At 37.3% G+C, this 27,757-nt stretch overlaps 1 protein-coding gene across 1 annotated transcript in view; it reads right to left on the bottom strand.

Annotated features, from left to right (window-relative positions):
• DPEP1 (dipeptidase 1) overlaps positions 1 to 27,757 on the bottom strand; it is a 250,577-nt gene that overhangs the window by 72,493 nt on the left and 150,327 nt on the right. Inside the window, exons 6-8 of the mRNA XM_044081592.1 lie at positions 14,125 to 14,194; positions 9,605 to 9,781; positions 289 to 373 (exon numbers count right to left, since the gene is read on the bottom strand). Of these exons, the coding sequence (XP_043937527.1) occupies positions 289 to 373; positions 9,605 to 9,781; positions 14,125 to 14,194 (332 nt within the window). The remainder of the gene's footprint in view (positions 1 to 288; positions 374 to 9,604; positions 9,782 to 14,124; positions 14,195 to 27,757) is intronic.

Here is a 27,757-nt window from a genome sequence, read left to right as displayed (position 1 = left end):
AAGCATATAAGTTGAAATACACATTTCACTGGAGCAAGAGGCATCAGATGAAATTTGTGTTACATTTATCTGATGTTCAAACAGTAAATGTCTGATGCCATGTAGTACAAACATTAACTTCTACTTTCTTAAGATGGAGTAGGTAGAAAGAAATAGAAACTAAGATATTTCTGCATATGGCTTATTTAGACATCATATTCTCACTCACTAGCTCTGCAACAAAGAAGTCTAATTACCTGTGTGGGAAGACAAATTAAAAAAAAACACGTTAAAAAAATCTGCACTCACCTGCAACATCTGAGAGGTTTGCTTTTGGACTACATGTCACATAGTCATTATAGAAATTCACCATAACAACACCGTTCTTTTGGCCCTGAAAATAAAACATAAATAATGGTGTTTAATCTGCTTAATACAACATGTAGTACATATATTATCATACAGAGTGCATTGTAAAGGTGTTTGGACAGTGCTATAAAAACATTATGCAGTTTGGTATAAAGAACATTCTTTGCTTATATGGTGTGTGTGTCTGGGGTAAGAATTGTCTTGATTTTTGTAAACTTGCTTTAGCTAAACTGATATTTTACTAACATTAATGAAAAAATACTTAAGGAAGTTGATTGATGTGTCTAAGGTAAGACCTTGGTATTTGTAACTTTGGACTTGAGTATTAGTGTTACCCTACAAGTCTATGAATTGTACAACAAAGGAGGCCAGGGATATATTCTTTGTGTCAATCAGCATGAAGCTAGTTCTGGAGACATTAATTTGAGGGTTGTTACTGGTAAACTATAGAAAGAGCTTGTTCATATAATTCTGAAGTGCTTTCTGTATATTATTTGAATTACCATTCCCTTTAACAGTAGTGGACAGCCTCAGTAAAGAGTTAGATTAAATCAGGGTAGTTCTGTTGGTCATTAAGGAAAAAGTAAGAATTGTTCCCTGTGGCACTCTGGAGGAAGAAGTACCAGAATTAGAAATAGCATTACCAAAACATTATATATCTAAGAGGATAAGTTACAGTTACAGGCTGGACTATGATAAAGAAAATGATTGAATAATTAACAAATGGTAGTACCGAATAGAAATTGTCGCCTTATCCTCTTGAATCCAGAACTTCCTGGATAGCCAGCTAGTCTGTCAGTTAGCACAAGGGTTTATAGCTTGTTAATGAGCTGCTTTCTGAAATCCAGGGTTTGATTCTGTCAACCTTTGTTTGCCTACTGTGTGACTCTGAGCAAGTCACTCAAGCTGACAGTGCACTGGGGATTTTGGGAAATTAGGTGAGTCTCCTCAGTGGCCTCCTGGACTTCATGTCTAATAATTACCTATGATCCTATACTAGACTTGAATGATTTTATTGGATAGAAAATTATGGAATCATGTGAGAATTCCATGTGAAAAAGACATTTTGCCACATTTAGTAAGATGTAGGTAGGGTTACCACCTGAAACACTTTGCGAGGGACAGTCCCTCTTTGGGCAGTTGTGTCCTGCAAAACATGTGAAAAAATGGCAAATGTCCTGAGATTTTAGGACTAAATTATTTTCTATATTTTATGTAATAGTTGCATAAAACAGTTATTCTGTATCTGAAACACCTAAATGTTATAAGAAACAGAATAAGGAACTAAAATGCTACAAGAATAAACTTTTATTCAGGCAAAAAACTGAAGTTCTGTCCTTTGTACTGGCCGTGGGTATGTTTTGCCCTGCAAAATCTGATGTTTGTAGCACAAATGTCCCACTTTGGGCATTTGGAAAGGTGGCAACCCTAGATGTAGGGAATGGTTAATCTGATCAAGTGCCCTTTTGAAATTGACAAAAATAAAAAAGTAACAAAAAGAGAATTACCATGAATAATCTTTTATCCATGATTCAGACAATATAATCTGTAGCCTAGAAAAAGGCAGTGCAAATATTAAAGAAAGGGTAAAATCATGATCTATGCAAACAGTCGTAGATGATGGTTTAAAACATATGTTTGTAAGTTACATTTCTGTGTTTTGTCTGAGAGGGAATATTACTTATTGGGTAGAAACATTCTCGGGAAGGATTTCTAACTTCTTAAAGAGGATAATATTGGCTGTTTTGACATTTTGAATATAATGTACAGGAACAACTGTACATAGACTTCTTTGAAGAGCTTGGGGTGTAAATTTGAATTACTACTGAAGACTGTGCCTTGCAGTTTTTCTAGCAGTCTGTGGTCACTTCTAACAGAAATTTATCTAAAACAGAACTTCGGTGAATCAACATCTAAGTCAGGGTCATTAGGTCGTATATGAGAAAGTTAAGTGTCAGGAGTGGGAGAAACAAAGTAGACAGTAAAAAAGTATTTTAGGGTGCTGGCTAAATCAATCAATAAGGCAGATTTAATAAATGATGTAAGATGCATTGCTGCTATGGAGTTGTTTTGTCAAGATGGTAGATAATTTCAGACCAGCATGATTCTAAATTGAATATGAATGCTTCTGTCTGAATAGTTTGTGGTGGGTTGATTTAGCCTTCTTGGTGGTTATTCTGGCTACATGTCTTAGAAGAAAGTTTGCATGTTACTAAGTCAATTAGTGTTGTTGTTGCCATGCTTCACCTATTGCATGGAATTGTTTGGCTTCACAGATTAGCCAAAGTAATTTGTCACTCCAGGGTGATCTCTGCTTTACTGGGATGCAGGGAATGCTGAAAGGAGAGCAGTGTACTTGTAAAGAAAATAGAGCAGAAGCAACATCATCTGTGTTATAGAGGTTGAACCAGTGAACACAAAAAAAGACAAAATAGTACATATTTTTTTCTCTCAAAAGTAAAGGAATTTCCCTTAGCTACTATTGGTGGTGGTTTGGTGTGTTTAATACATCAAAACACATGGAAATGTGTCAGAAATACACACACACACACACACACACACACACACACACACACACATATATATATATATATATATATATATATATATATACACACACATATACCATACAAGTGTTAGAAGCTCAAGATGAAAGTTAAAGGAGCAAATGGAAGGGCAGAGGGGTGTAGACAGTTGAAATTATCATGTAGATAGATAGATAGATAGATAGATAGATAGATAGATAGATAGACATATATGGGTTCCTTTATAAACATTGCTGCAAAGGTGGAGTTGGGGAATACGTCCTTTACATACTATAGTGTGATCTTGGAGTTGGTATATTTAAGTAGCAGGGGGTGTGGAAGATGCAGTATTTTGTGATTTTCATGCTCCAAGTTTATGTCTTAATTTTGTGTTTTTCCTTTTTTGTGTTTGATAATCACTGCTGTAGCGTTCCATGCCTCTACACTCAAGTTATATCAATGTCATATCTTTGTATGCCCACCCTCTCCCCCAGAACTACACACAGTACTTAAGTTCTGGCCTATTCAGGTCTCAGCAGTGTTGGAAGTATGGTATCTTTGTTTGCACAGCTAACCCCTCCTTCCCATGAGGATAAATCCCAGAATTGCATTAGATGCAGCCACTACCATCACAACATATCGTGGTCCATTCCATGTCTGATTAACCTTAACATATGCTTTTCTGGCTGTAGTATCATCAGTTCTATTTACCAGGGATAATGTTTCACACCAGGGCTGTTATGGCCTAGGAGCAGTTTTTTTTTGTATTTGCCTGTTACAAACCTCAAATTCAATATTTTAATCACATGGTTTCCTTTTCAAAATGATTCCTTAGACTGTTTCCAGTTTCCACCATTCTGAAATGCAGAACAGAACTGTGCGTCATAAGCAAACATGAAGATCCAGAGCCTGAGTTCTTCAGATATGTCTGAAGTAAAGTCAGGAGGAATTTTATACCTATGGAAACCCCAGTAGCATTCCTTTGTCACCTCCCTTATTCCTGACATTGTCCCTGTCACCATGGCTACCTATGCCACACCCTTCAGTCATGTATCAGTCAAATTCAATACTTCCTGTACCTTGATTACTTCTAGCAGATTTCCTTGCAGGACCTAGTAAAGGGCCATATTTTGAAGTACAGGCAGCCAACAGCTATAGGGACTCCACTGCAAATATCTCCTATAAGGCTTATCGCTGAATGAAAGATCTACCTTGCCATTAACTAATGTTGATTGTTGCCTTGCATAGTTGTAGTGCAGACGAGTAACCAGCTGCTTTTTCACTATACCATACATGACTTTCCATGCCATTACTGTAGTACTAACAGATAGGTAATTTCCCATTGTTTACCTCCTCAAGCCATTGTAGAATGATGACCAAATTATCTTTGTCAGTTGTCATTAACTTTTGCATTGGCTAGTAATGGGGATCTGTCAGAACACACTGTTATGCAGTGGTACCCAAGTTTATATATACATACACATACACACAGGCATACAAACATATATATATATATATATATATATATATATATATATATATATATACATACATATACATATGTATATATATATATACACACACATACATATATATATATACATATATATATATATATATATATATACACACACACATATATATATATATATATATATATATATATATATATATATATATATATATATATATAATAAAAATTTAACTTTCTTATTCCTCTCACTTTCACTCCACTCTTCCTGTTTGTATACTGTTTTAAATTCCTATTATTCAGTGTAATACAGATTTTACTTTGCTGTTCAAAATTAAACATGTTCTGTTTTCATTGTTATTTACATCTATGTGATACAAATCTTTTTTTTTTCATTTTAGAGCTTTTATATTCCAGATATTCATTTCAGTGTTGTGGAAATTTTCTAACTAGGTTTTCACTGAAATGAAGCATTTAAAGTTAGAAGTTCCCATTTAACAAATATGCAAGCAAACAAACAAAAAACTCTGACTTAATAAGGGGAAAACCTAAAGGCCAACCTATCCATTTCTTGTATATTCTCCTCTCTCAGACAGTGGGCAAAATGCACGCCTTCATCCTGACGGAAGAACAAATACTCTCCAACAGAGTAAAAAATCTGTTTTTAAAGTCCAGTAAAAACAAGTCTGTTGTTTCACACTAGCAAGCTGCTGTGAAGAACGGACTGATAAAAAGCAAATGACTACCATTTTAATGCTCATTAAATGCAGCTTTGCATTTAACGGCATAAATAATTACAAAAAGTTAATTAAAAAACTCAGTAAGGAAACAGTTAGAAGGACTTGCCATTTTACTTAAACCTCACTAAGTGTGTTTTAAAAATATAAAAACATGTATACACAAGTACAAAACATAATAGACAGCCTATTGTCTAAGTGCAATAATGCCCTCCAGGGTGGATGTCACCGGGGAAATAATGCCCTTCAAGGATTGTACAGGCCTGATGCCATAATACCTATGTGAGGGACTGAGGAGTCATTCCCTCAGTGAAACCAACCCTGTCAGGCATTACTGCCTGCTTACAACAGGATAGTCTCTCTCATCTTATAACCTCTCTCCTTTCCTCCTGTTATTTGTATTTGCATTTTCTCTTGTATGTGAACTTCTTCAATATGTTATTGCTGTTATCTGCACCTGACCTTCCACCTAACACATTGAGCTCCTCACCCATGTCTCTGTCACCCACTACAGTATCAGTATCTGTTAAGGTATGGTGGTGGAGTTCTGCAGTTGTCACTTACATTGCAAAATAATACTGTCCACAATTTCATATAATGACAAAACAATATAATATGTTTCTAGAACATTCAGTCCAAATAGAGGTCATTATCTATACCCTGTGCCTTATTAGAGAGTAAAAAAAAAAATAAAAAAGCAGGTAGAGATAAGAAATACTATAGGCAGTGAATGTCACACTACTTCTCTCCTCCCTGACAAGTCAGACTGTTATTACTCTTAAGAATACCATTTTGCCAGTGACTCAACATCAAATATGGGAAATCCTGAGGTAACTGAGGTATGTTTGGATAATTACATCTGCACTGCTAACTTCAAAAACAAGGCTAAATTTGTGCCTCCCTTCAATCATAAATCAGTTTCAGTGTACTATGATACAGTAAAGAAAGAAGGAAAGAACATCCAGCAGGTCCCACCAGACCAACAAGGATCCAGTGTCTACTCCAGATTATTTTAGTGCCAAAGAAAACAGGAGACATTAGGCCCATATCGGACCTCAGTCATTAAATCTATTTGGGAAGAATAGTTCTGGATGGTCCATTCCACCTCTTCTCAAGAAGGATGACTAGATGTGCTCAATAGATCTCCAGGATACTTATTATCATATGAAGATATCCAAGAAATCAAAGATATTTCACCATTACAGGTTAAGAGGCAATCATTACCAGTTCAGGGCTCTGCCCTTTGAGTTCAGCATGGCCTCCTGGGTGTTCTCCATATGCATAGCAGTTGCCACAGCCTATCTCATGCTGTGAAGATTGAAGGTGTTCCTGTATTTGGGCAATTGCCTCCTAACCTCTCAGATCAAGGATCAACCTATTCAAAGGAGGGACACTTTACTCCAGTCACTTCACAATCTAGGGATCACTGTAAATCTATGCAAGAGTCAACTGACTCCCAAACTGTCCACAGAATTCATCAGATGCCATCTGTTTGCCTTGAATCAGAAGGTTTTTATGCCACACCCCAAAATTCAGAACCTTCAAAGAGTAGCCAGCCATGTGTTATCCCATCTTTCTCCACCAGCATGACTTATTCTAAAGCTTCTAGGTCTTACGGCTTCAACAATCACTATGGTACCCCTCTCCATTTCTACATGAGAGTTCTTGTTGAGTACCCCAATTAAGCTTACTCAAATATGCAAGTCACATGTCAGCTGGTGGATATCCTCACCCCTTCTTTATGAAGGTTGCCTTTTTTGTTCTCCATCTCTGGTAGTGGTGGTCACCATGGATGCTTCCCTTTTTGAGTGGGAGGCATTACGACTGCTCAAGGTACCTGGATAGTGTTAGAAGCCAATCTACACATCAATGTTTTAGAGATGAGAGCAATCCTTTTAGCAGTGCAGACATTTCAAGACTGCCTTCCAGAAGGTGTGATTTCAGTTCAGACCGGCAATATGTCAGTAGTCTGGTACATAAACAAGCAGGAGGGGAACAGATCTTATCCATTAAGTTGGGAAGTAATGCCAGTGTGGCAATGGGTGATGTCTTCCCTCTGCTTTCTTACAGCAACACACATTCAGGGGACTTCCATTGTGTTTGCAGACAGGCTAAGCAGAAAAATTGTGGCCCCTCAATCAGTCTGTGGCAAAATATTCTGCCTCTGGGGCCAAGCTACGACCTGTTTCCCATCTGAACAAGTGTAGCAGTTACTTTGTTGTCATCCCTCCACAGGGTCAGTCACCGTGGGAATCTCTAGGCCACAGCTGGCCACCTGGGCTTCTTTATACCACTATCCCTTTTCCCTTAATAACAAAATTCTTTCAGAAAGTCAGGAGGTGCAAGCTGAAAATGATTTTCATTGCTCATTGTTTGCCCCAACATATTTGCTTACCATTTCTATGACCTCATTTAATACATCCTCCATGGAGACTGGCTCACAGTCCAGATCTCCTACTGCATCCTTCCAGGTATCCTCTCCCGTACCTGGATACCCTAAACTTAACTGCTTGGTTTATTTATTTATCTATTTATTAAACATTTGTTTACTGGTAAAGTCTGAATTGGAATTAGCCAATATTCAGCAGAGGCCCAGGGGAGAAATTCTCTGGTTTTTCCAATTTTGATGATGGCTAGAGATGTCAACTTCTCAGAAGAAAGTAGTACACATCCTGACAGCTTCTCAGATGTCTAGCATCGGGAAACTTTATAGAAGTAAATGGAAAAGATTTTCATTCTGGACCATAAACAAAGGATTAGATCCCTTTTCTGCTCCTCTGGCCTCCATATTGGACTTCCTTTCAGAATTGTTCAGTAAAGGCTCTACCTTCTTCAATATAAAAGTACAACTGGCAGTGATTTCTAATTTTCATATTAGCCATAACCACAAATGTACAGCCTCATTCACAGTTTCAAAAGCTTTTCTTGGAGAAGCATTGCTTCTTAGTCCTTCAATAAAGGACCCGCTCCCCCTTTGGATATCACAATAATGTTACAAGCCCTCACAAAATCTCTGTTTGAACCAGCAGATTCATTGGATAGTAAGTTCCTGATTTGGAAAACAATCATCTTGGTAGCAGTTACTTCAGCTAAGAGAATTTCAGACTCCTTTCTTGTAAACCTCCATACCTGTTTTTTTCACAATGACAGAGTTTTCTTAAAACCAAACCCTTCCTTTATTCTTAAGGTGGCATCCAAATCCAACATCAACCAATCCATTAATCTGCTGATATTCTTCCTGAAGTATGTGAACAAAGGAGAATATACCTTGCATTTGATTGATGTTCACAGACAACTCAGATTTTATCTTCATGGAACAAAAAGATACAGAAAATCAGATCAGTTGTTTGAGTCTTTTTCCAAAGCTAATATAGCTCTGGTGTATCTAAGGTGTTGTCCTATTTTCATTTGGTTTAACATCACTCCCTTCCAAATTTTCACTTTAGGTACCTCGAAAAATGGGGGGGTACCCTAGGGGTCCTGGATTCTCGACCTACATTATTCATGTATGTATATAAAACTAGTGCTACCATTATTCTATGTTTAGACAATATGTTTAAGAGTTACTCTGTTCTTTTAGGCAGCGAACGTGATCTTTGGTATTAAGAGGGTAGAAGAGAGGGATTATGTTTATGGAAGGGAAGGAGTCAGAGCACTGGATCCACACATTTGAAGGTGCGAAGGTGGGATTTGATTTGGATCTCAGTCCCATCAGCAGGTGATTGTTTTATGTGATCTTTGCTATATCTGATCTTTTTTTTAAAGTTCACCGAGAGGTTTTCTTCTCACCCCTCCCTGTGAAATATGGGCTCTTCCCAGTAGGGCCAGCCTGATTAACAACAGATGATAGATAGATAGATAGATAGATAGATAGATAGATAGATAGATAGATAGATAGATAGATACACAGACAGACAGATAGACAGATGATAGATAGATAGATAAATAAATAAAGCAGCATGAAAACAGCAAACTCAATAAAGTATGTAATAAAAGCATAAAACACCACAAAGCTATGCAGTTAAGAAACTTGTGTTCTGTCCCTTAGAATGCATAAAATATTAAAAAATACAAAAACAGCAGCATCGTCAAACCAGTAGTATAAATGCAATATTCAGAGGTTATTTATACACACTCCTCACATTCAGATATACAGCATATCACATATCCAGCTATTAAATTCCATATATATACTACAGAGACACATGGTAGAAAAATAAACCAGGAATAGACATGACAATTCACTGCAGACACACAAAAAATATTATATTCACCTATCTAAATATTTAGAAATACTAAGTTAGACATATAAGATAGAATGTGAGTAAGGTTCTGAAAGGAAACTCACCTGAGTTATAAAATCACAGCATAGTGATCACATTTACATGAGTACAAATAATTTTCTCTTGATTTTAAGTTAATGCATATGTGATTCACTGAAGATGCCGCAATCAGTGGTACAGTGAATGTTGATTTATGTATAAAAATTAAACATTAAAAAATAAAGGGAACATATTTCTTACTACTAGTCTCAGAACATCGTCAGGAACATTACGTTTGTGTTCACAGATCTTATAGGCTGAAGAATGGCTAAAGATGACTGGGGCCTTAGATAACTCCAGTGCATCCTTCATTGTCTTCACAGAGACATGGGCCAAATCGATTATCATTCCCATCCGGTTCATCTCTTGAATGACTCTCTGAAGAAGAGAAATTAAAACAATGTATTCAGGACAGTAAGCATGGTCCGATCAAAATTCTAATGTATCTCTCTTTAAAATGTACTTATGTTCTTAAATTTGGATTTCTCCACCTAATCTGCCTCTACAGACCCCATATATGATTTCTGTCAGTTTTTGTACCACTTTGCATCTTGTACTGTTCACAGTTGTGAGTATCCCCTTTGTTCTTGTAGTGAAATAAATTAAAAAAAAATCACAACCAATGCACTTTCATTCATAAACTTACATGCACAGGGTCACTGTTGCACATCAAACGGTACAATGAAGAGGTCCTTAGTGACTGATTTTGACTATAATGTGACTACGATGTAATATTTTCTACATATTGTCTTCCTTGAGCACAGTTAGGCTTGAGAACCATTACTAAGATGAACTGTGGTAGATTGAAATGCAGCTGTTAGACTTTAACAGGGTATATATATATATATATATACATATATACGTATATATATATATATATATATATATATATATATATATATATATATATATATATACACACATATATATATATATATATATATATATATATATATATATATATATATATATATATATATATATATATATATATGGATCTACTTTATTTTGACGAATTCTGTTTCACCGAAATGGGAGATTCACAAGTGGATTTACGTGAAAATGCATTTTATCGAAAACACACTTTTGCGTAAATCAGTAGTTAAAAAAAAATTAGGTAAAGAAAGAAAAACATGCGGTTTGCATGTTAACTTAGTTGTATATCAACATTCAGTTTTGATGTACAACTAAGCGGACTGTTGTTGAGATCGTAGTACAGTGGGGATGAGGGAACATTCCCTTTTCACCACTGATTAGGTGTGTCACTGAAATGCTACTATTTGGCAAAATAAAAAAAGGAACAAAGCTGACAGCATTAATAATTTAGATTTGGAGAACAGACTTCATAAGGAAGATCTGATCTACTCATCATAAACATAAACACCAGAAGTATTTACAGCAAACTCCCTGACTGGCATGCCTTTATTAGTCAATACTCCCCTGATATACTAACTATAACTGAGACCTGGTTAAAACCCACCATCCGCAGTGAAGAAATCCTCCCACCCAGTTATAATATTCTACGATTAGACAGATCTGGTAGGAAAGGAGGTGGTGTCGCTATTTTATTTAAGAACACACTTAACCTTAAATCCCTCCTTAACCCTATACCCTTATTTCAAAATGCAGAGACCTTAGGATCTGTCCTGCCCTAAACAGTGAAAAAAACATAAATATTCTTTGCACTTACATCCCTCCAGGTAACAACATTTCCATCATAGAAGAAATGCTTCAATGGCTTAACCATAACCTGCCACAAGAAACTATTTTATTGGGGGACCTGAACACAGACTGGCTAGCATGTAGCTACTCTAACCTCTCTAATCAGATCAGCCTTTATGGATTTACTGCACTTATTCATGAACCCACCAGAATAGATAACAAATCTCACAAACAATCCATAACTGAATGGACACTAGTGAGCAACCCCAGACAAAACTACCAGATAAGATGCCTTCCAGATTGTCTAAGTGACCATCACCCCACTTTCCTTCTAATGAAAAGTACTACTAACTCAGACCCCATCATTTACAGACAGATTAGGGATGTCCACAAGGTCAACCAAAATGACCTAAATGACATCTTAAAACAATGTAACTGGAAACCCCTACTAGCCCCAGATCTAGACAAAGCAGTTGACTATTATAACAACGTGTTCATCAATGTTTTCAATTCTATTGCTCCTCTTAGAAAAATAAAAGTCAAAGCAAATTGTGCCCCACGGCTACATAGGGATACTAGAGCCTTACATAAAGCTAAGGACAAGGCCTAAAAGATATGGAAAAAAGATAGTTCTAACCAGGCCATGCAAAACTATAGACATCTAAGGAATCTAGTCAAAAAACAAACCAAACTAGCTAAGCAAAACTACTTTTTAAATCTCCAAACAAAAACCTGGTAAAACAACAACTCCTACCCCCCCACCTCTCCAATTAACAATAATGATGACATTGCCCCCCAATTTAACCAACACTTTCCTAAACTGAGTACAGACCCTGTCCACCCAATTATCCAAAAACAATTCCACTACCATAACTAAAAATGAAAACTCACCAAGAAACAGTACTACTACAACAAATGACATACCCCCTTCATTCTCTCACCTGTTCCTGCAACCAAAATTAAAAAAACTCCTTCTAAACTTAAAACCTACCACTTTAGCCGCAGATGATATACCTGCTACCTTTCTAAAAATGGCAGCTGACTCACTGGCCTATCCAGCCTCAATCCTTATTAACTGGTCCATTCAGGAAGCATATGTCCCTCAACTCTGGAAGATATCCTTCATCATCCCCCTACATAAAGGTAGTCACTCCTATGACTACTCAAACTACCGCCCAATAGCCATACTTCCTCCATTATCTAAGCTCCTCAAAAAATGTATTCATTTTCACGTCATGCAATACCTGAACACACACAACCTTTTTCCCACAGCCAACATGGCTTTCGTCCACATCACAGTACATCTACTGCACTTCTTTCATTCACAAATCAAATTAACTACCATAGGAACAATAACAATTTTGTTTCTGCTACCTTCCTGGACCTTTCCAAGGCATTCGACATAGTGTCACACCCAAAGCTATTAGATGCCCTTACATCCTTATCCTTTGCTACCTCTACTATATCCTGGTTCAAAAGTTATCTCTGTGAAAGACAACAGGCTATCCAATGGCAAGATGTCCTATCTTCCCTACTTCCTAATTCCATTGGTGTACCACAAGGATCAATACTGGGTCCACTTCTCTTTTCCATCATTACAAACAACCTTCACACTGCCATAAATCAAGGCACTCTTATACAGTATGCTGATGACTCAACACTCATCTGTGCAGCCACATCTTCCTCTACCCTACAGCAACTTGCTCAACAATCCTTGTCTGCTATTGAAAATTGGATCACTGATATTCCCCCAACTAAACAAAATTACTATTATTCACTCCAAATAAAATCCAAGTCCAGTTCCCCAACATTATCTATCTCATCCAAAAATGGTACACTAATCACTCCTTCAACTCACACCAAACTCCTTGGGGTAGTAAACAAAAATCTCTACTTCAATGTTCACATAGCCCAAACTGTCCAAAAGGTTCATAAGAAAATGGGTACTCTCTATAGGTGCAAGAACTTTCTCACTGATAAGGCAAGACTCACCTTAGCTGAAACTCACTTATCCACTCTTACATATGCAGCCCCAATTTTAACCCACATTAGAAAAACTGATCTTGATAAAATGGAATCATGTTACAACAAAATTGCTAAATTTGACAATAACTCTACTTTCAGAACCCACCACTGCCATGTACTAAGACATCTTAAATGGCTAGAATTACCCCAATTACTCACTTTCTGATAGCTAACCACTGCATTTAACATCCTGACCAACCTTGAGAAAACTCCTGCCTTACAACATTTGCTCACCCATTACTCTACCACTCGCCCCCTCCACTCTACCACTAAATCTCTTCTCAGTACCATTAGGGTTAACAACACAACAGCACTGCAGTAAAATCTCTCTACTCTCATACTATTGCTAAGGCCTGGAATAACCTCCCTTCCCCCATTATCTCTACCACAAATATTACACCATTCAAAAAACTACTTAAATCACACCTTCTGGAAACTTGGATCTGCTCATGCATAACTTGATACAACTCCTCATCATTGCACTCTCCAACTGCTATGGATCCAATTTCCCAACATAGGTCTTATCTTACTATGTCAAGTATCTTACTCTTATTACCTTTTGTACTTCATAGGATTTTGCATATTTATATAAACTTTTTTATTTAAACTTGTTCTCTCTAGGCTAGTTTCTAATAATTTGTCTAAAATCTTGTACTAAAACTTTTGTATTTTTCCAGGAAATTGTGGCTGTTATTCATTTACTATCTGTAATTTTGCTGTGCTCATATTTTCAGAGCTTTTCTCCCCGGGACTCCATTGAAAATGGACCTTGTCTAGCTGGATTTTCCCAGTTAACAAATGTAAAATAAATAAAATAAATGAAGTGAAAAAATTTATAGCGTACTTTTCATTTTCAAACTCCCTTAACCTTCTTTTGTATACACATGCATTGCAATAATAATTTTCACATCTTAATGTGAAAAGTGACAGAGAAATGTCTTTATTTCTTTAAGATTTAAAATGTTTTGACCAAGTAGGTTTTAGAAATGCTTTGTTTATGACTTGTTATACCTGCCATCGAGCTTAGAACTCACCTTTCCAAAATCTGAAAGACCATTGCTTTCTGCTGGGTCATCCCCACTGTCAACTTTCCAGTTGTCTACCCTGCAAGCGTAGGAAAAAAAAACACCTGGAATCAATCTCAAACTATGCCTCACTCTAAAGAAATAAATTGTGTATCTAAACACTGAAATTCCCAAAAAACACCTTGCTTGTTTCAGAGACAGATGTTACAAAACAGAATATTCCTCGGATGTCAGCATAATAAAACTGGATCATGACCAATAGCAACATATATGGGATCTACCTCTAAGCATATTACAGTGTACAATTTAGAAACATTTACAAAATAATTCACAATATAAAACATATGTTTTGTTGGGGGTTAGGGATGTGGATTTGACACACCTGCTTGAGACTTTTTCAGTGATGAAGAGATAAAGTCAGTTAGGGTCAAAACTCAAGAACCAGTAAGTCCATAGGTGTGTGTGTGTGTGTGTGTGTGTGTGTGTGTGTGTGTGTGTGTGTGTGTGTGTGTGTGCTCTTGTGCATCTTTTGATGGGCTAGTACCCTTTCAGGATGACTTAATATACCTTGCAGACACAGAGTGCTGTAATAAGCTCCCAGTACCAGATTAAATAGATAATTGGCAAATTAATTCTGAATGAATTCTCTTATGCATATATCCATATGATAAGTTAAAAGTAAACCATTTGTACTCTGAGTAAGCATTATGAAAATGGTGTGTACAATATAGACCTTTTTTTAGAGGAGTCAAATGAAATTCTTAAGTAGTAAATACATCTTCTTTTGGGTAAGGGTTGTACTGTAACAGATGATGTATATACCGATAGCTGAAATGAATATTTAATAACAAATAGATCCATAGCTGATCCAACCACTGCACTGGGCTGGTACTATGAACCAGCAATCCCTCCCTTCAAGTAAAGAGCAAAAAAAAAAAAAATAGTTCTTCACTGTGGCCAGATGCATGATTCTCTGCCCCAGCCATCCAGTCCCATTTCTGTGCTCTGCCTCTAACCTTCCCTCAACATATTTTAATATTTTCTTATTGCTACAGTTTATATACTGCCTGCACAAACTGCTCCAGCATTTGGATTTTAGTTAAAATGTTTTTCACTTTTATACTGTAGTAAACAGCTTGTTACAATGTAGTAAGCAGTTGCAACACTTTACCCCAAACATAGAACACTACAGCACTCACATTTCACTGCAAATGTAATCTCAGCATTTAAAAGCTGATACTGCATTAAAGAGATATTGGGATCAGCTGATCACCCCCCAACACTTTGTACCTGGGGCAGTTTCCCCTCTTTTCACACTTCAGCTATGCTACTGGGTGGAAACTTACATCACTGGGAATGCATACTTTCCTTCTCGTGGAATAACTTTGCATGAAAATTCAGATTTCCATTTCAGATCCTTAGCAGATGTTTTATTTTCAAGCCTTTATTAGACTGTATTAAGTTTAATTTATAATTAACAGTAAAGCAGGTTAATATATCTTATAGCTTGTCTTCTGTGGATAACTCTGCATAAGAGATTTTTTTTTAATTTGTGCTGTATCTCAGATAACTTTCAGCATTTAGATATAATGGTTTAGAGCTGTTTGCAGAACAACTCTGTTTAATGCAGATTTATATGAAAAATACTATGTTTGCATGAGAACCACAAATACATATTGAGAAAGAACTAGAAACAACAACTGCATGCAGACAGACATTATGAAAATCACAAGAACACTTAGTCTAGAGGTACAGTGCAGACAAATACAAGCTCTATCCTATGTAGACATTGGTGTAAATCCTTCAGCCCTTATGGTATGTCATGTAAATCTAGATAACCTGTTTAACAAGAACAGAAAACAGGCATTGGCACTTAGTCGATTTTATCTGATTTAAGGAAAGTAAAAATAACTAACTAAACAAAATGAGCTGCTCTAATACAATACAAGTAACAATGTACAGTAAAATATACAGAATGAATGCTACAGAAATTCTGTCCAATAAATGGCATAAGGTCCTAACAAACCCTGTCAGAAGAACATAAGAAGGAGGTTTTGTAATTCTCACCCCTAATCCTTATCTTGGTTAGGGTGTTAATGGGGCATATACATATCTGGTATGGAAAATTACAAATAGGTATTAAGTAGTCTGCTGCTGAACTGATTAATATACAAAGTAAATTAAAATGCGTTACTACACTTACAGGAAACATTTGCAAGGGATTAACATGATCTCAAATACTTCATATGAGAACTTAAAAATATATCTTTCAGTCTTTATACTTTTTTAGGATTTTAACGCTTCAAGGCTTGGCGGAGGTTGGTTAAAACTAATACATACTAGGTCATATTCCAAGAGTTACTGTCAGTGCAAATCTGCCCTCATTCCGAAAGACAAGCTCTCAGTGTAAGTGAAAGGTCTGTCTATAAACATGCTTACACTGGGGGCCAGATTCCAAAAGATCTGCTCTTAGTGTAAGTGGTCACTTACACTGAGAGTAGGTGCTTTGGAATAAGGCCCACTACTTATTATCTTACCAAAAATAGTTTATAAGAATTTTTTTTTATTCCAAATCAACAGTGAATTCTCACACACTCTCTGCATAACTTTTGTCTTGGACAAAGTAAAGGCAAGTGTTTGACAAAAATGTTTAATTTTAGTTTAAGCAGACAGTCCCTTAGCGGACTTACAGTTTCTTAGGTAATTACTAGGCATGCAGTCCAGCAGAGCATTTTGGAATCTAGCCCAGTTTCTCAATCTCCCAATAGCACACTCTGGTTAAGTGATGTGCTCAGACTCACGTAGTAGACAAGTAGTGCCTGTCAGCCTCAAACCCTGAACTACAGGAAGCACGTTGTTAACATTTATAGACTTAATCCTCAGCATTAACTGCCAAATGTGACAGAACGCTTTGACACTGTGAATCATTTATTTTATTAAACAGTCTTTTGAAGTTTAATATTGACTTGCTTTTTTGATATATGTATAAAATTTGAAGTTTAACTCCATAAAACTGAAAATGCTTCGTTTGACAATTACTTTTTTGGATATATTTAAAATTTTGAAAATGAACCATAAAACCAAAAACGTTAAGTCCAACTCTGCTAACACTCATTTACATTGTTTGTTGACTGAAGAAAAGCCCTCTGTACTCCTCTGCAAACTACTAAACTCCAAGCACCACTAAACATAATATTCTAATCTCAGATCACTGAATTAGTGGAGAAAGTGAAATGCCCACTAATTTAGATGAGTTATCTTAGTTTAGTTTTGGTAGGGTTTGCCACAAAACAACACAACTGTACTTATCTTGCTAATGAGAAACTAATACTGAAATTACTAAGTGGAAATGCAGAAATAATGGTCATTTCTGCAGGGCTTCCTCTGAGATGTGGTTATTTCCTTTAATATTCTATCAATAGGTGAATAATATATGGAGACATTAACGTGGATTTTAAATGAAAGAATATATTGAGAACACTGTTCATAGGCTCATAGGTTGGTACTAGGTTATTGGCCCTAGGGCCTATACAAGCCTAGCCATAACAATTCCCTGGCTATTTCTTTCCACACTATTTACTTCCCTCTGACATTGTACCTTAACTGAAATTAAGTTACAAGACTGTATTCTTAAACTTAAAAGATGGTTACTGATTAAAAATACTCAGTTTAATCCCAATAAAACAAAAGTAGTTATTATTGGTAAATGCTTAGGACCAGATCAATCAATACTTAACAACTGATTGAATCTTCAGAGCTTATCCTGAAATTGTACTTTTTTTTCTTTTCAAATTTAGGATTTTTAGACCTCATTATGAGATATTCCTCAAAAGTGTATTCCTTTAATAATAAATATTTCTTTTGCTGCTCTGTGTAAGGTGAAATATTACATATTCACAGGCAATTTATGTTTAGTAGTCTTTAAACTTACATTTGATGTACCAAGACTGTTTTTGTGGGATATTACCTGACATTTTTAATTATCCTGTTGGAAATAGAAAGTCAATATTAAAGTTGTCTTGTATAAGTGTTTAAATGCCTTATTTATGAAAAGTACAGCCATTCATGTACTGCAAACTGGATTTGGTGTTGACAAATCATCACTAACTTCAAGGATATTAAAGGTTTGGGTGCATCCGATTATAATAACATCAATAAAACAAAGCCATACAAGACTGTTACAAAATATTTTAATTACAAGGCATTACAAAATGACAAACTAAAGCAAATCTTAGTAATGCTGATTGGGCAAATGCTGCAAAATAAATCTGAAGCTGGACATGGATGGGATTTTTTATATGAGTGTTACATTACAGCCCTGAATTCTGTTATTAAGGTATAATATGTAAAGTTATCTTGTTCAAAACTGCTTGCATGGTGGAATTGTTGCTTAACTAAGTTACACTATGCCAAGATAAAATTGTTTGCCTTCTATAAGAAACATTATATTCACTATAATAAAAGACGTCTAAATATGATATGTAAGAAGCTGCAATGAGCTATCAGCGAGCCCAAAGCAACTTATGGAAACAACTTAGCAAAAGTTAAAGAGAACAAAAAAGCATATTACATATATGTTAATTATCAGAGAAAGGGGAGTCAGTTAATTCGGCCATTAAAGGGGAATAACAATTGTGTATATGAAACAGAAGAGTTGGATGACTGATTTAATATCCACTTCACAAACTTAATAAAATAATTTAATTTCATTTATTTGATGCATTAGCACAGAACCTGCATATCAAAATAACCACATTATGCCTTTATTTGGTACTATGTGAAATAAAAATAGTTTGAGATCTGTGAAAAGCACCAGAACCATGGGCCCTGAGTCTTTTAGTGGATTGTTCAAAATATATTTAATAATCTTAATAATTCTCTAAAATATGGTTATTTACGACATGTATAGAAGACATTTTAGTTGCTCCTATTTATAAGAGGGATTATACATGCATATTATCTAATTATAGACCAATTAGGTTGCCATCTGTCTTAGAGAAGTGTTTCAAAAGATGCCACCTAAACAATTTAATTCAACAGAAGATCTATTACAAGTCCATGGACATATCCCAACATGGTTTTATAGGCAGCTTTTGAGCTTTAACAAATTGGTTGACTTCTATGATTATATAACCATGGCCAATGTTCAATGATATGGGGCTAGCACTAGCAGCTGTACCTGGAACTGACAAAGGCATTTGATACACACCCACATCAAGCTATATTTGCAACAGTAAATTATGTTAGCACATCAATATATCACACACCTGATTCATAATGGGCTAATGACTCAAAAACAAAGAGTAGCTATACTGGGATTGATTGTTGTTGGAACCTGTATTATTGTAAATCCAGTTTTCAACCTTTCCTAAGATACCTCATACATGGCTTGTTAAACATACAGATAACTGAAAACTGAATGGTTATATCTAATAATGGCATAACTGAATTAATTAATTATGTAGCAGGCATTGGAGAGTAGTCAAAGTATTAGGTTTACAATGTAGCACATCTAAATGGAAATGCATAGTTTGTCAGAATTGTTTGGTAGGAATTATCACTTTATTTAATTCACTCCTGGAACAAGTGAAAGTGTTTAAGGATTTGGGCATTTTGATAGATAAACTAAACTTTAAGGAACACACAAACCACCTTCAATCTCATGCCATGAAACAAGTAGTACTATTATTTAAGACACACCTGGGCTCACTTTCCTAACACATCATATATCTATGCTGATAGATGCCTTCCTTAGATATATTCCTGTGTGGTAAATATTCATGTTGTGAAAGCCAACTATGACAATCTGATCATTTTGTTTAATTATATTGTTGGCAATTTACCTGGACTCTGTTGCATCTGTTATTAGTTTATTCCTCTGAGCTACACGCTCTAGAGACCTAAACCTTGTCACCACAATAAACAGAACATGCTGGAGGGATAGATTCCTATCCCAGAGACTTCCCATACTCTGGAACAAGCTACCTATCTATGTCAAGCATAGTTCCTCACTAGCACTATTCAAGAAAAATCTTGATGAGTGGATGGGAAATAGGAAATTCACCCCAGGAATCACTTCTGTGGCCCTGTTTGACAGGGGCACAGGTAATTATCCTTCTTGGGTAGCAAAAGCTAGGTGACCTTGTTGGCTAGGCTTGCATAGGCCCTTGGGCTGATAGCCTAGTACCTACGTATGAACCTATGAATCTATAAGCAACTCTGGGGTCGGTGTAACCTATGGTAAAGAGATATGCTCTCTCAATATGTCTCTCTTTGAAAATGTGGGTTTTGGACAATTGATGAAAAGTTGACATTTTGTTAGTTGGAAAACATTCAAGAGGCTGGACTCCTGTTGAAAGTTCAAAGACTGAATATTTAGAACAGAGAAAATTTAAGTGTGATCAGGGATCATTTATGTTGATTGCAAGCTTGTGGTGTCTCTTGGTATTTACCTTGCTTCATGGTACAGCAATCTTGGAGTCAGTGAATAAAAGTAGAAGGGGTGTTGGGAATACAGAATGAAGATCCCCTGTAAAATACTTAAAAAGGATACCAGTGAATTTCACAATTTAATACTCTCCAAGTTAAATTTTGCTTTATTCGTTCATAGGTTTGCACTAGGCTATTGGCCCTTGGGCCTATATAAGCCTAGCCAAAAGGTTCCCTGGCTTTTGCCATCCAAGAAAATTATTTTCCTGTGCCCCTGTTGAGCAGAGCCACAGAAGTGATCCCCGGGGTGAATTTTCTATTTCCCATCCAATCATCAAGATTTTTCTTAAAGAGGGCTAATGACGAGCTTTGTTTGACATGAATGGGTAGTCTGTTCCAGAGCATGGGAAGTCTCTGGAACAGGAATCTATCTCTCCAACATGTTCTGTTTATTGTGGTGGCAAGGTTTAGGTCCCTGGAGCATGTGGCTCAGAGAGATTGGGATTTCTTTAAGTGTAGCATGTCCAACAGCTCTGGGTTTGACATAGCTTTGTATGTTAGGCAGAGATCACCTCTGAGTAGGCAATATGCAATGGAGTAGAGCTGGAGTTTTTTGAGATGGTCTGCATATGACATCTGTTTGAAGCCGGTAATCCTTTCAGTGAGGTATTTATGTGGCCTTTCCAGTTGTTGTAGATGTATTGCGAGGTACATGCCAAATGGGACATTGTACTCTATAATGGGTCTGATAAGGGATGAGTAGGAGGAACAATGACCTCCTTTTTTCTGGAGGAGAACCCCTTTGTGATGAGGTGTGCCACGTAGAAGGATTTCTGACTACTGTGGCGATGTGATTATCAAAGGAGATACTATTATCCATCTGTGTCCCAAGGTCTCTTATCACACTTTTGGCATTTAGTAGGCTACCGCCTATGTGGTAGTTCATGTGTAAAGTGTTTTTCCCAAAGGGGATGACAAATCACTTCTTGGCATTGAGCTTGAGGCCATGACTTTGACACCAACCATCAGTCTCAGTGAGGCCCTTTTGTAGAATGTCCACATCATTAGGCGATTCTGTTATGGCTCCTAGTTTGCAGTTGTCTGCAAACTTTATTAGCCAAAGACCTACTGTATTAGCCTGGACTTCTGAGAAATAGATGCCAAAGAGGAGAGGACCCAGGACTGAACCCTGTGATATTCTACTTGTCACTGGTCTGAAGTCAGATTTGGAATCAGCTACTTTCACTGTGTGGGTTCTGTCAGTGAGCCAGTTGGCCACCCATCTTGTGACATAGGGATTTATGCCCAGTTTAGTGAGTTCATCTATAATTCCAGAGTGGGGGATGGTGTTGAAAGCCTTGGTGAGTTCAAGATAGGCTGTGTGCACCACTTTACCCTCATCCACGGCACTGGTGACTGCTTCAAAGAAGTGAATTAGGTTTAGGAGACATGATCCACCTTCTACAAACCCAAACTGAGTGGGGTCCAGAGTTTGGAGGTTACCTATGCCTTTGTTTATAAGCTCCAGGATGATACATTCCATGGCCTTGCAGACCAGGATCATGAGGCTAATGGGGTGGTAAGTTCCCGTATCAGTGGTACCTTTTGAATTACTGGTTAGCAAGTTTGTTTTGGACTGATTTAATATTAGCATGCCACTTGTACTGCAGGTGTTGTTTTTTATGAGTCATGATTCTGAAGAAATCTTGTTTCAATTGCAGAAAAGACAAAAGTGCTTAATTCAGTGTAATAAAGTCACTTGTCCTAGAGTACACTATTGTTGTATCGTTTGGCTTTTCCCTGTTAGGGGTCACCACAGCGGAACTCCGGTCCGCAAATGATCGGCAGTAGATTTTTACGTACCGAGTTGCCAGCCCTGATGCACAACCTTCAACGAAGGTACGTCCATTCACGCATGTCTCCACACAGAGGACGCTTTAGCTGAGAATCGAACAGGATGTCTTACTGTGAGACGACAACGCTACCGCAGCACTGTCCTAGAGTACATTGTGATTTTGTCTAATCTGTTTGAGTAGCTAAAATGAATGAAAAATGACAGTGAGGATGTTTCACATAAAGTCCTGAAAAAACTGGTGATTCTGAAGAGTAGATCTCACCCTAACTTGACTTCCCTACCCCAAGAATGGTGCAACTCCAGAGAGAGGGTAGTTATACTTGCTAAGGGGGTGTGGGGAGTACAGTCCCCCACAACATGCAGAAGAGAGTTGACAAAATCCTTTGGAATGAAAAATTTACATTGCCGCATAAGAAGTATAGAGCAAGCATTAATAGGCTAAACTAAGCAATCATTTCATTCAGGTACAGTATGACAATGAAATAAAAAAAAAAAAGAAATTTACTGATGACGTTATACAAAAGTGTTGCTTTACAAGAAAGTGTAAAAAACGATATGACCAGATTTTCTAAGTTTGCAAATCTAGTCAAAACACTGTCAGCTTACATTCAGTACAAAGAAATCCAAAATAACGCACAAAAATCAGGAAAGAACACATTCGGAGATAATCTTTTTCGATGTTATGATTGATACATAATGTTATGAGTTTTACTCTTCAGTTTATTTGCTGGATGATGAGTTTAAATTTTGAAACTGAGACTTGTGGAAAGAAGCATGCAATGGCTAGAGCAAGTGAGTTTTTTTTTTCAGAATGATAAACATGTTTGAGTTGTTGTTTGCTTGGGTAATGATGGTAGGGTTAAGGTTGCTGCATCCCTGTTTTTTTGTCTGGTCTGGAGTTTTGTAGGTATATATAGTTTGGTATGAGGTGGTGAAGACTATGGGTAACAGCTTTCAGCCATGTTTCTTTAACAGCTATAATGTCTAGATCATGTTGTATGGAGAAGACATTTATTTGATCAGTTTTATTCTTGATGATGTGGGTATTCAGGAGAGAGCAGGTTACTTGATACTGTTTGCTGGTTTAGGTTGAGGTATTGCTGTTCGACATACCTGAATTAGTCTTGGTGTTTCCTCTAACTAGGAGTATAACTAGAATGGGAGTTAATTTGTTGCTTTTGGAATACATGGTTTTGGGGAAAGTTAGGGTTTGTTGTGTAAATTAATAATAACGAGTTATTGGGACTGTGATATATTAGATGTGTGTGAGTTAGGTCTGAGTCTGGGTGTAATGAAGTGTGTACAACTGCTGAGGTTGTGTGGGTTTTTGTGTGAAGGCTAAGAGGCCTATGTGAGATAAGTAGGAGAGAGCAGACATATGTCATAGTGTAAATTAATAATAATGAGTTATTGGGAGTGTGATATATTAGATGTGTGTGAGTTAGGTCTGAGTCTGGGTGTAATGAAGTGTGTACAACTGCTGAGGTTGTGTGGGTTTTTGTGTGAAGGCTAAGAGGCCTACGTGAGATAAGTAGGAGAGAGCAGACATATGTCATAGTGTAAATTAATAATAACGAGTTATTGGGAGTGTGATATATTAGATGTGTGTGAGTTAGGTCTGAGTCTGGGTGTAATGAAGTGTGTACAACTGCTGAGGTTGTGTGGGTTTTTGTGTGAAGGCTAAGAGGCCTACGTGACATAAGTAGGAGAGAGCAGACATATGTCATAGTGTAAATTAATAATAACGAGTTATTGGGAGTGTGATATATTAGATGTGTGTGAGTTAGGTCTGAGTCTGGGTGTAACGAAGTGTGTACAACTGCTGAGGTTGTGTGGGTTTTTGTGTGAAGGCTAAGAGGATAAGTAGGAGAGAGCAGACATATGTCATAGTTGTCTGTATGAGTAGTGTGAATTAGCCATGGGAGAAGGTTGCAGATGCAGAGAATGTAATGCAATGTAGGAAAGAGGATAGAGATATTCTTTTAAGAAACACTTACTGGGTGGATGGAAGTGGGTGGAGATGGCCCAAAATAACAGTGTGCAGCTGGGGGATTGGAAGTGGGAGGAGAGTGAAGCGGGCGAAGCTTGTATGGAAGTCCATACTTCCCAACCTGTTAGCACAAGAAATCAAGGTAGAGCCATAAATAATGGGGGATAAGGCCCAAAAATATGGAAAGTTGATAGAGCGACATGTTTTGCATTAGCTTGAATTTTCTGAAGGGTATGAAGTCTATAACTCAGATGTTTGCCATAATTTTCTGATTCAATCCTTAATGATTTGCCAGAAAACCAACAACTTTATGAGGAGAAGAAAAAAATATGAGGCAAAAATCTGGACATTCTGTGAAAATCTGGACAGTTGAGAGGTATGCATGGAAGTGTGATCTTATCAGCCTATACCTGTGCACTTTTACCAGCAATCCGAGAGAAGCCCAACACTTGAGGTGAAGATTAGAGAGCAGTGCATCAGAAAAGGGACTGATAGTAGATTAGGATGTCAGCAGGGAATGTAAGGAAGTACTAATTAAATGTAGTCCACTGCCTCACTAACATGCAGATATCACACTATAGTATGCATTAAATCTTTGGGTGGTGCACAATGGTGACAGCATCTATCTTGGGTATTAGGTGCAGATATCTGAAGAGGAGAACGTAACAGTGGAAATATGCCTATCATTTATACAGGACATGGGTGAGGGTTTCAGACACATGGCAGTTTCTCTAACAAGTTGGTTCTACTAAACATAACTTTCCTAAAGTCTTACTCAACATATTTTGAATATGAAATGAATAAAACAGTAAAACACAAAAACAAGGGCTGATATGTACCTATGCTTTCATGTACAAGTGCTAATTATCATTTTTTGTAGCATTGCTCAAATTCTGCTAGGTGCATTCACTGAATGCAGCTTTATATTAAATGTTTTCAAATGCAAGTTCTTATCAATATGGGTAATATTTCAGAAGTAAGTAAATAAGTTACAGCAGAGCCAAAAATGGTGGGGAGAAGCATAAGTAAGCCAAGGGCAGTGCAGAATTACTAATTTTAGATAATTGATAGGATAATGCAAAATTTACAAATTTTAGGTAATTGATAGGATAATATAAATCATATTGTTCTCAGGTACCCCTTCTGTATGGTATCTAGCACTCTGGAATGCAGCCGTATGGAATTATTACTCTGGAAACATGCATTAAAATTCCTTGATGTGTTTAGTACATGTGCTTGTGACACACTTGCTCAAGACAAATGTTTTTCCTGCCACTTGTTTCTTTTGGCAAATTCTTTAACTTCCACTAACCCACCTCCCTTAATGCATTCTAGCCTTTCCAGATCCTTGATCCTAATCCTAAAAACTCCCATCCAGTCCCTAATCCTAAAGTCCTCCAACCATCCCAAAATCTAAAGTCTCCTATTTCCTCCCTAAACCTAAATTCTGGATCATTCCCTAAACCTAAAATCCCCTTCTCTGCCCAGTTCCAATTGCTCCCTACACCTAACATCCCCTTTTCCCTTCTTAGCCCAAAAGTCCACAATCACTCCATAAACCTAAAATCCCTTTTCCCCTCCCTAACCTTAAAGTCCTCAACAGTCTGCACTACACTCCCTAAACCTAACAGTACCCTCCCACTTACCTAGTCTGCAAGTACTTGTTATCACTTCATCTCCTAGGATGCCATTTGGCAATACAGCTGCTTGGCTGAACTTATATTCAAGTGTAAACAGCTGTTTGCACAAGCTAATATACACTTGAGTCCCTGTTTGTGAGTAGCGTAAGCAGCTGTTTGCACAAGCTAACATCCACTCGAGTCCCTATTTGTGAGTAGCGTAAGCAGCTGTTTGCACAAGCTAACATCCACTCGAGTCCCTGTTTGCGAGTAGCGTAAGCAGCTGTTTGCACAAGCTAACATCCACTCGAGTCCCTGTTTGTGAGTAGCGTAAGCAGCTGTTTGCACAAGCTAACATCCACTTGAGTCCCTGTTTGTGAGTAGCGCAAGCAGCTGTTTGCACAAGCTAACATCCACTCGAGTCCCTGGCTGTGAGTAGTGTAAGCAGCTGTTTGCACAAGCTAGCATCCACTCGAGTCCTCTGGCTATGAGTTAGTGGGAATCTGGGGCTCAAGCAGCTGTAATGATCTCTTCCTTGACATGAGTAGCTGGTTTTCCTACACAAAGCAAATAGCAAATTATCACCTGTAGGCTATGGCAGCATTGAGTTTTGTTGAAGTATGTTCTGTTAATGTGTGTTTGGAATGAATACTCTGTCAATTGTTTTCTTTTTTGTTAATATGTACTATAGATGACATTAGTTACAGTGACTGCATCTTTTTGGTGTGTTTTGTACTTCAGTTGCTACTGAGTGATGGTGAAGTTAATATGTATAAAGGAGGTATGAGGGGTTTTGCCCTCCCTGTTAGAAGGCGTGGATGATTAATTTGTGCTGTTAGTTATATGTTGTTGTTTGATATGTGGGAAGGTTGTGAAACTTTTATTGGTGTGTAGTTAACTTGCTCCAGATGATTTTAATTTTGAATTTTATAATTTATCTAGTATGTGGTAATGTACTTAGAAAAAATGATATGTGGTTCATAGGTAGGTACTAGCCTATCTGTCCGAAGGCATTTATAAGCCTAGCCAGAATGTGTTGGCTTTCGCCGCCCGCTTAGATTAGTTCCCTGTGCCTCTGTCCAGCAGAGCCATTGAAGTGATCCCCAGGGTAAACTTTCTGTTTCCCATCCTCTCGTCAAGGTTTCTCTTGAAGAGTGTAAGCAAGGAGCTCTGCTTAATGTAGATTGGAATCTTGTTTCAGAGCATGGGAAGTCTCTGGGACAGGAATCTATCCCTCCAGCATGTCCTATTTATTGTTGTGGTGAGATTTAGATCCCTAGAGATTGTGGCTCGAGGGGATATGGTTTTCTTTAGGTGGAGCATGTCCATAAATTCTGGGTTAAACATGGCCTTGTATGTCAGGCAGAGATCACCTCTGAGTAGGTGGTATGCAACCGAGTACAGCTGGAGTTTCTTCAGTCAAGCTGCGCAGGGCATCTGTTTGAGGCCAGTGATCCTCTTGGTGAGGTACTTCTGTGGTTTCTCCAGCTGTTGCAGGTGTCTTGTAAGGTACATCCCAAATGGGATGTTGTACTCTATGATGGGTCTGGTGAGTGATGCGTAGAGGGGCACAATGACCTCTTCTGATCTGGATGCAAACCCTTTTGTGATTAGGTGGGCCACACATAAGGATTTTCAAACCACATTGGCAATGTGATTAACAAAGGAGAGATTAGTATCTACTTGGGTCCCCAGATCCCTTATTATGTCTTCTGTATTTAGGGGGCTATCACCTATGTGGTAGTTTGT

The sequence above is a fragment of the Protopterus annectens genome, chromosome 8.part1 (assembly GCF_019279795.1).
Source record: "Protopterus annectens isolate FY-2018-M chromosome 8.part1, PAN1.0, whole genome shotgun sequence".
NCBI classification, from domain to species: domain Eukaryota; kingdom Metazoa; phylum Chordata; order Ceratodontiformes; family Protopteridae; genus Protopterus; species Protopterus annectens.
This window is presented reverse-complemented; position numbering and strand designations above follow the sequence as displayed.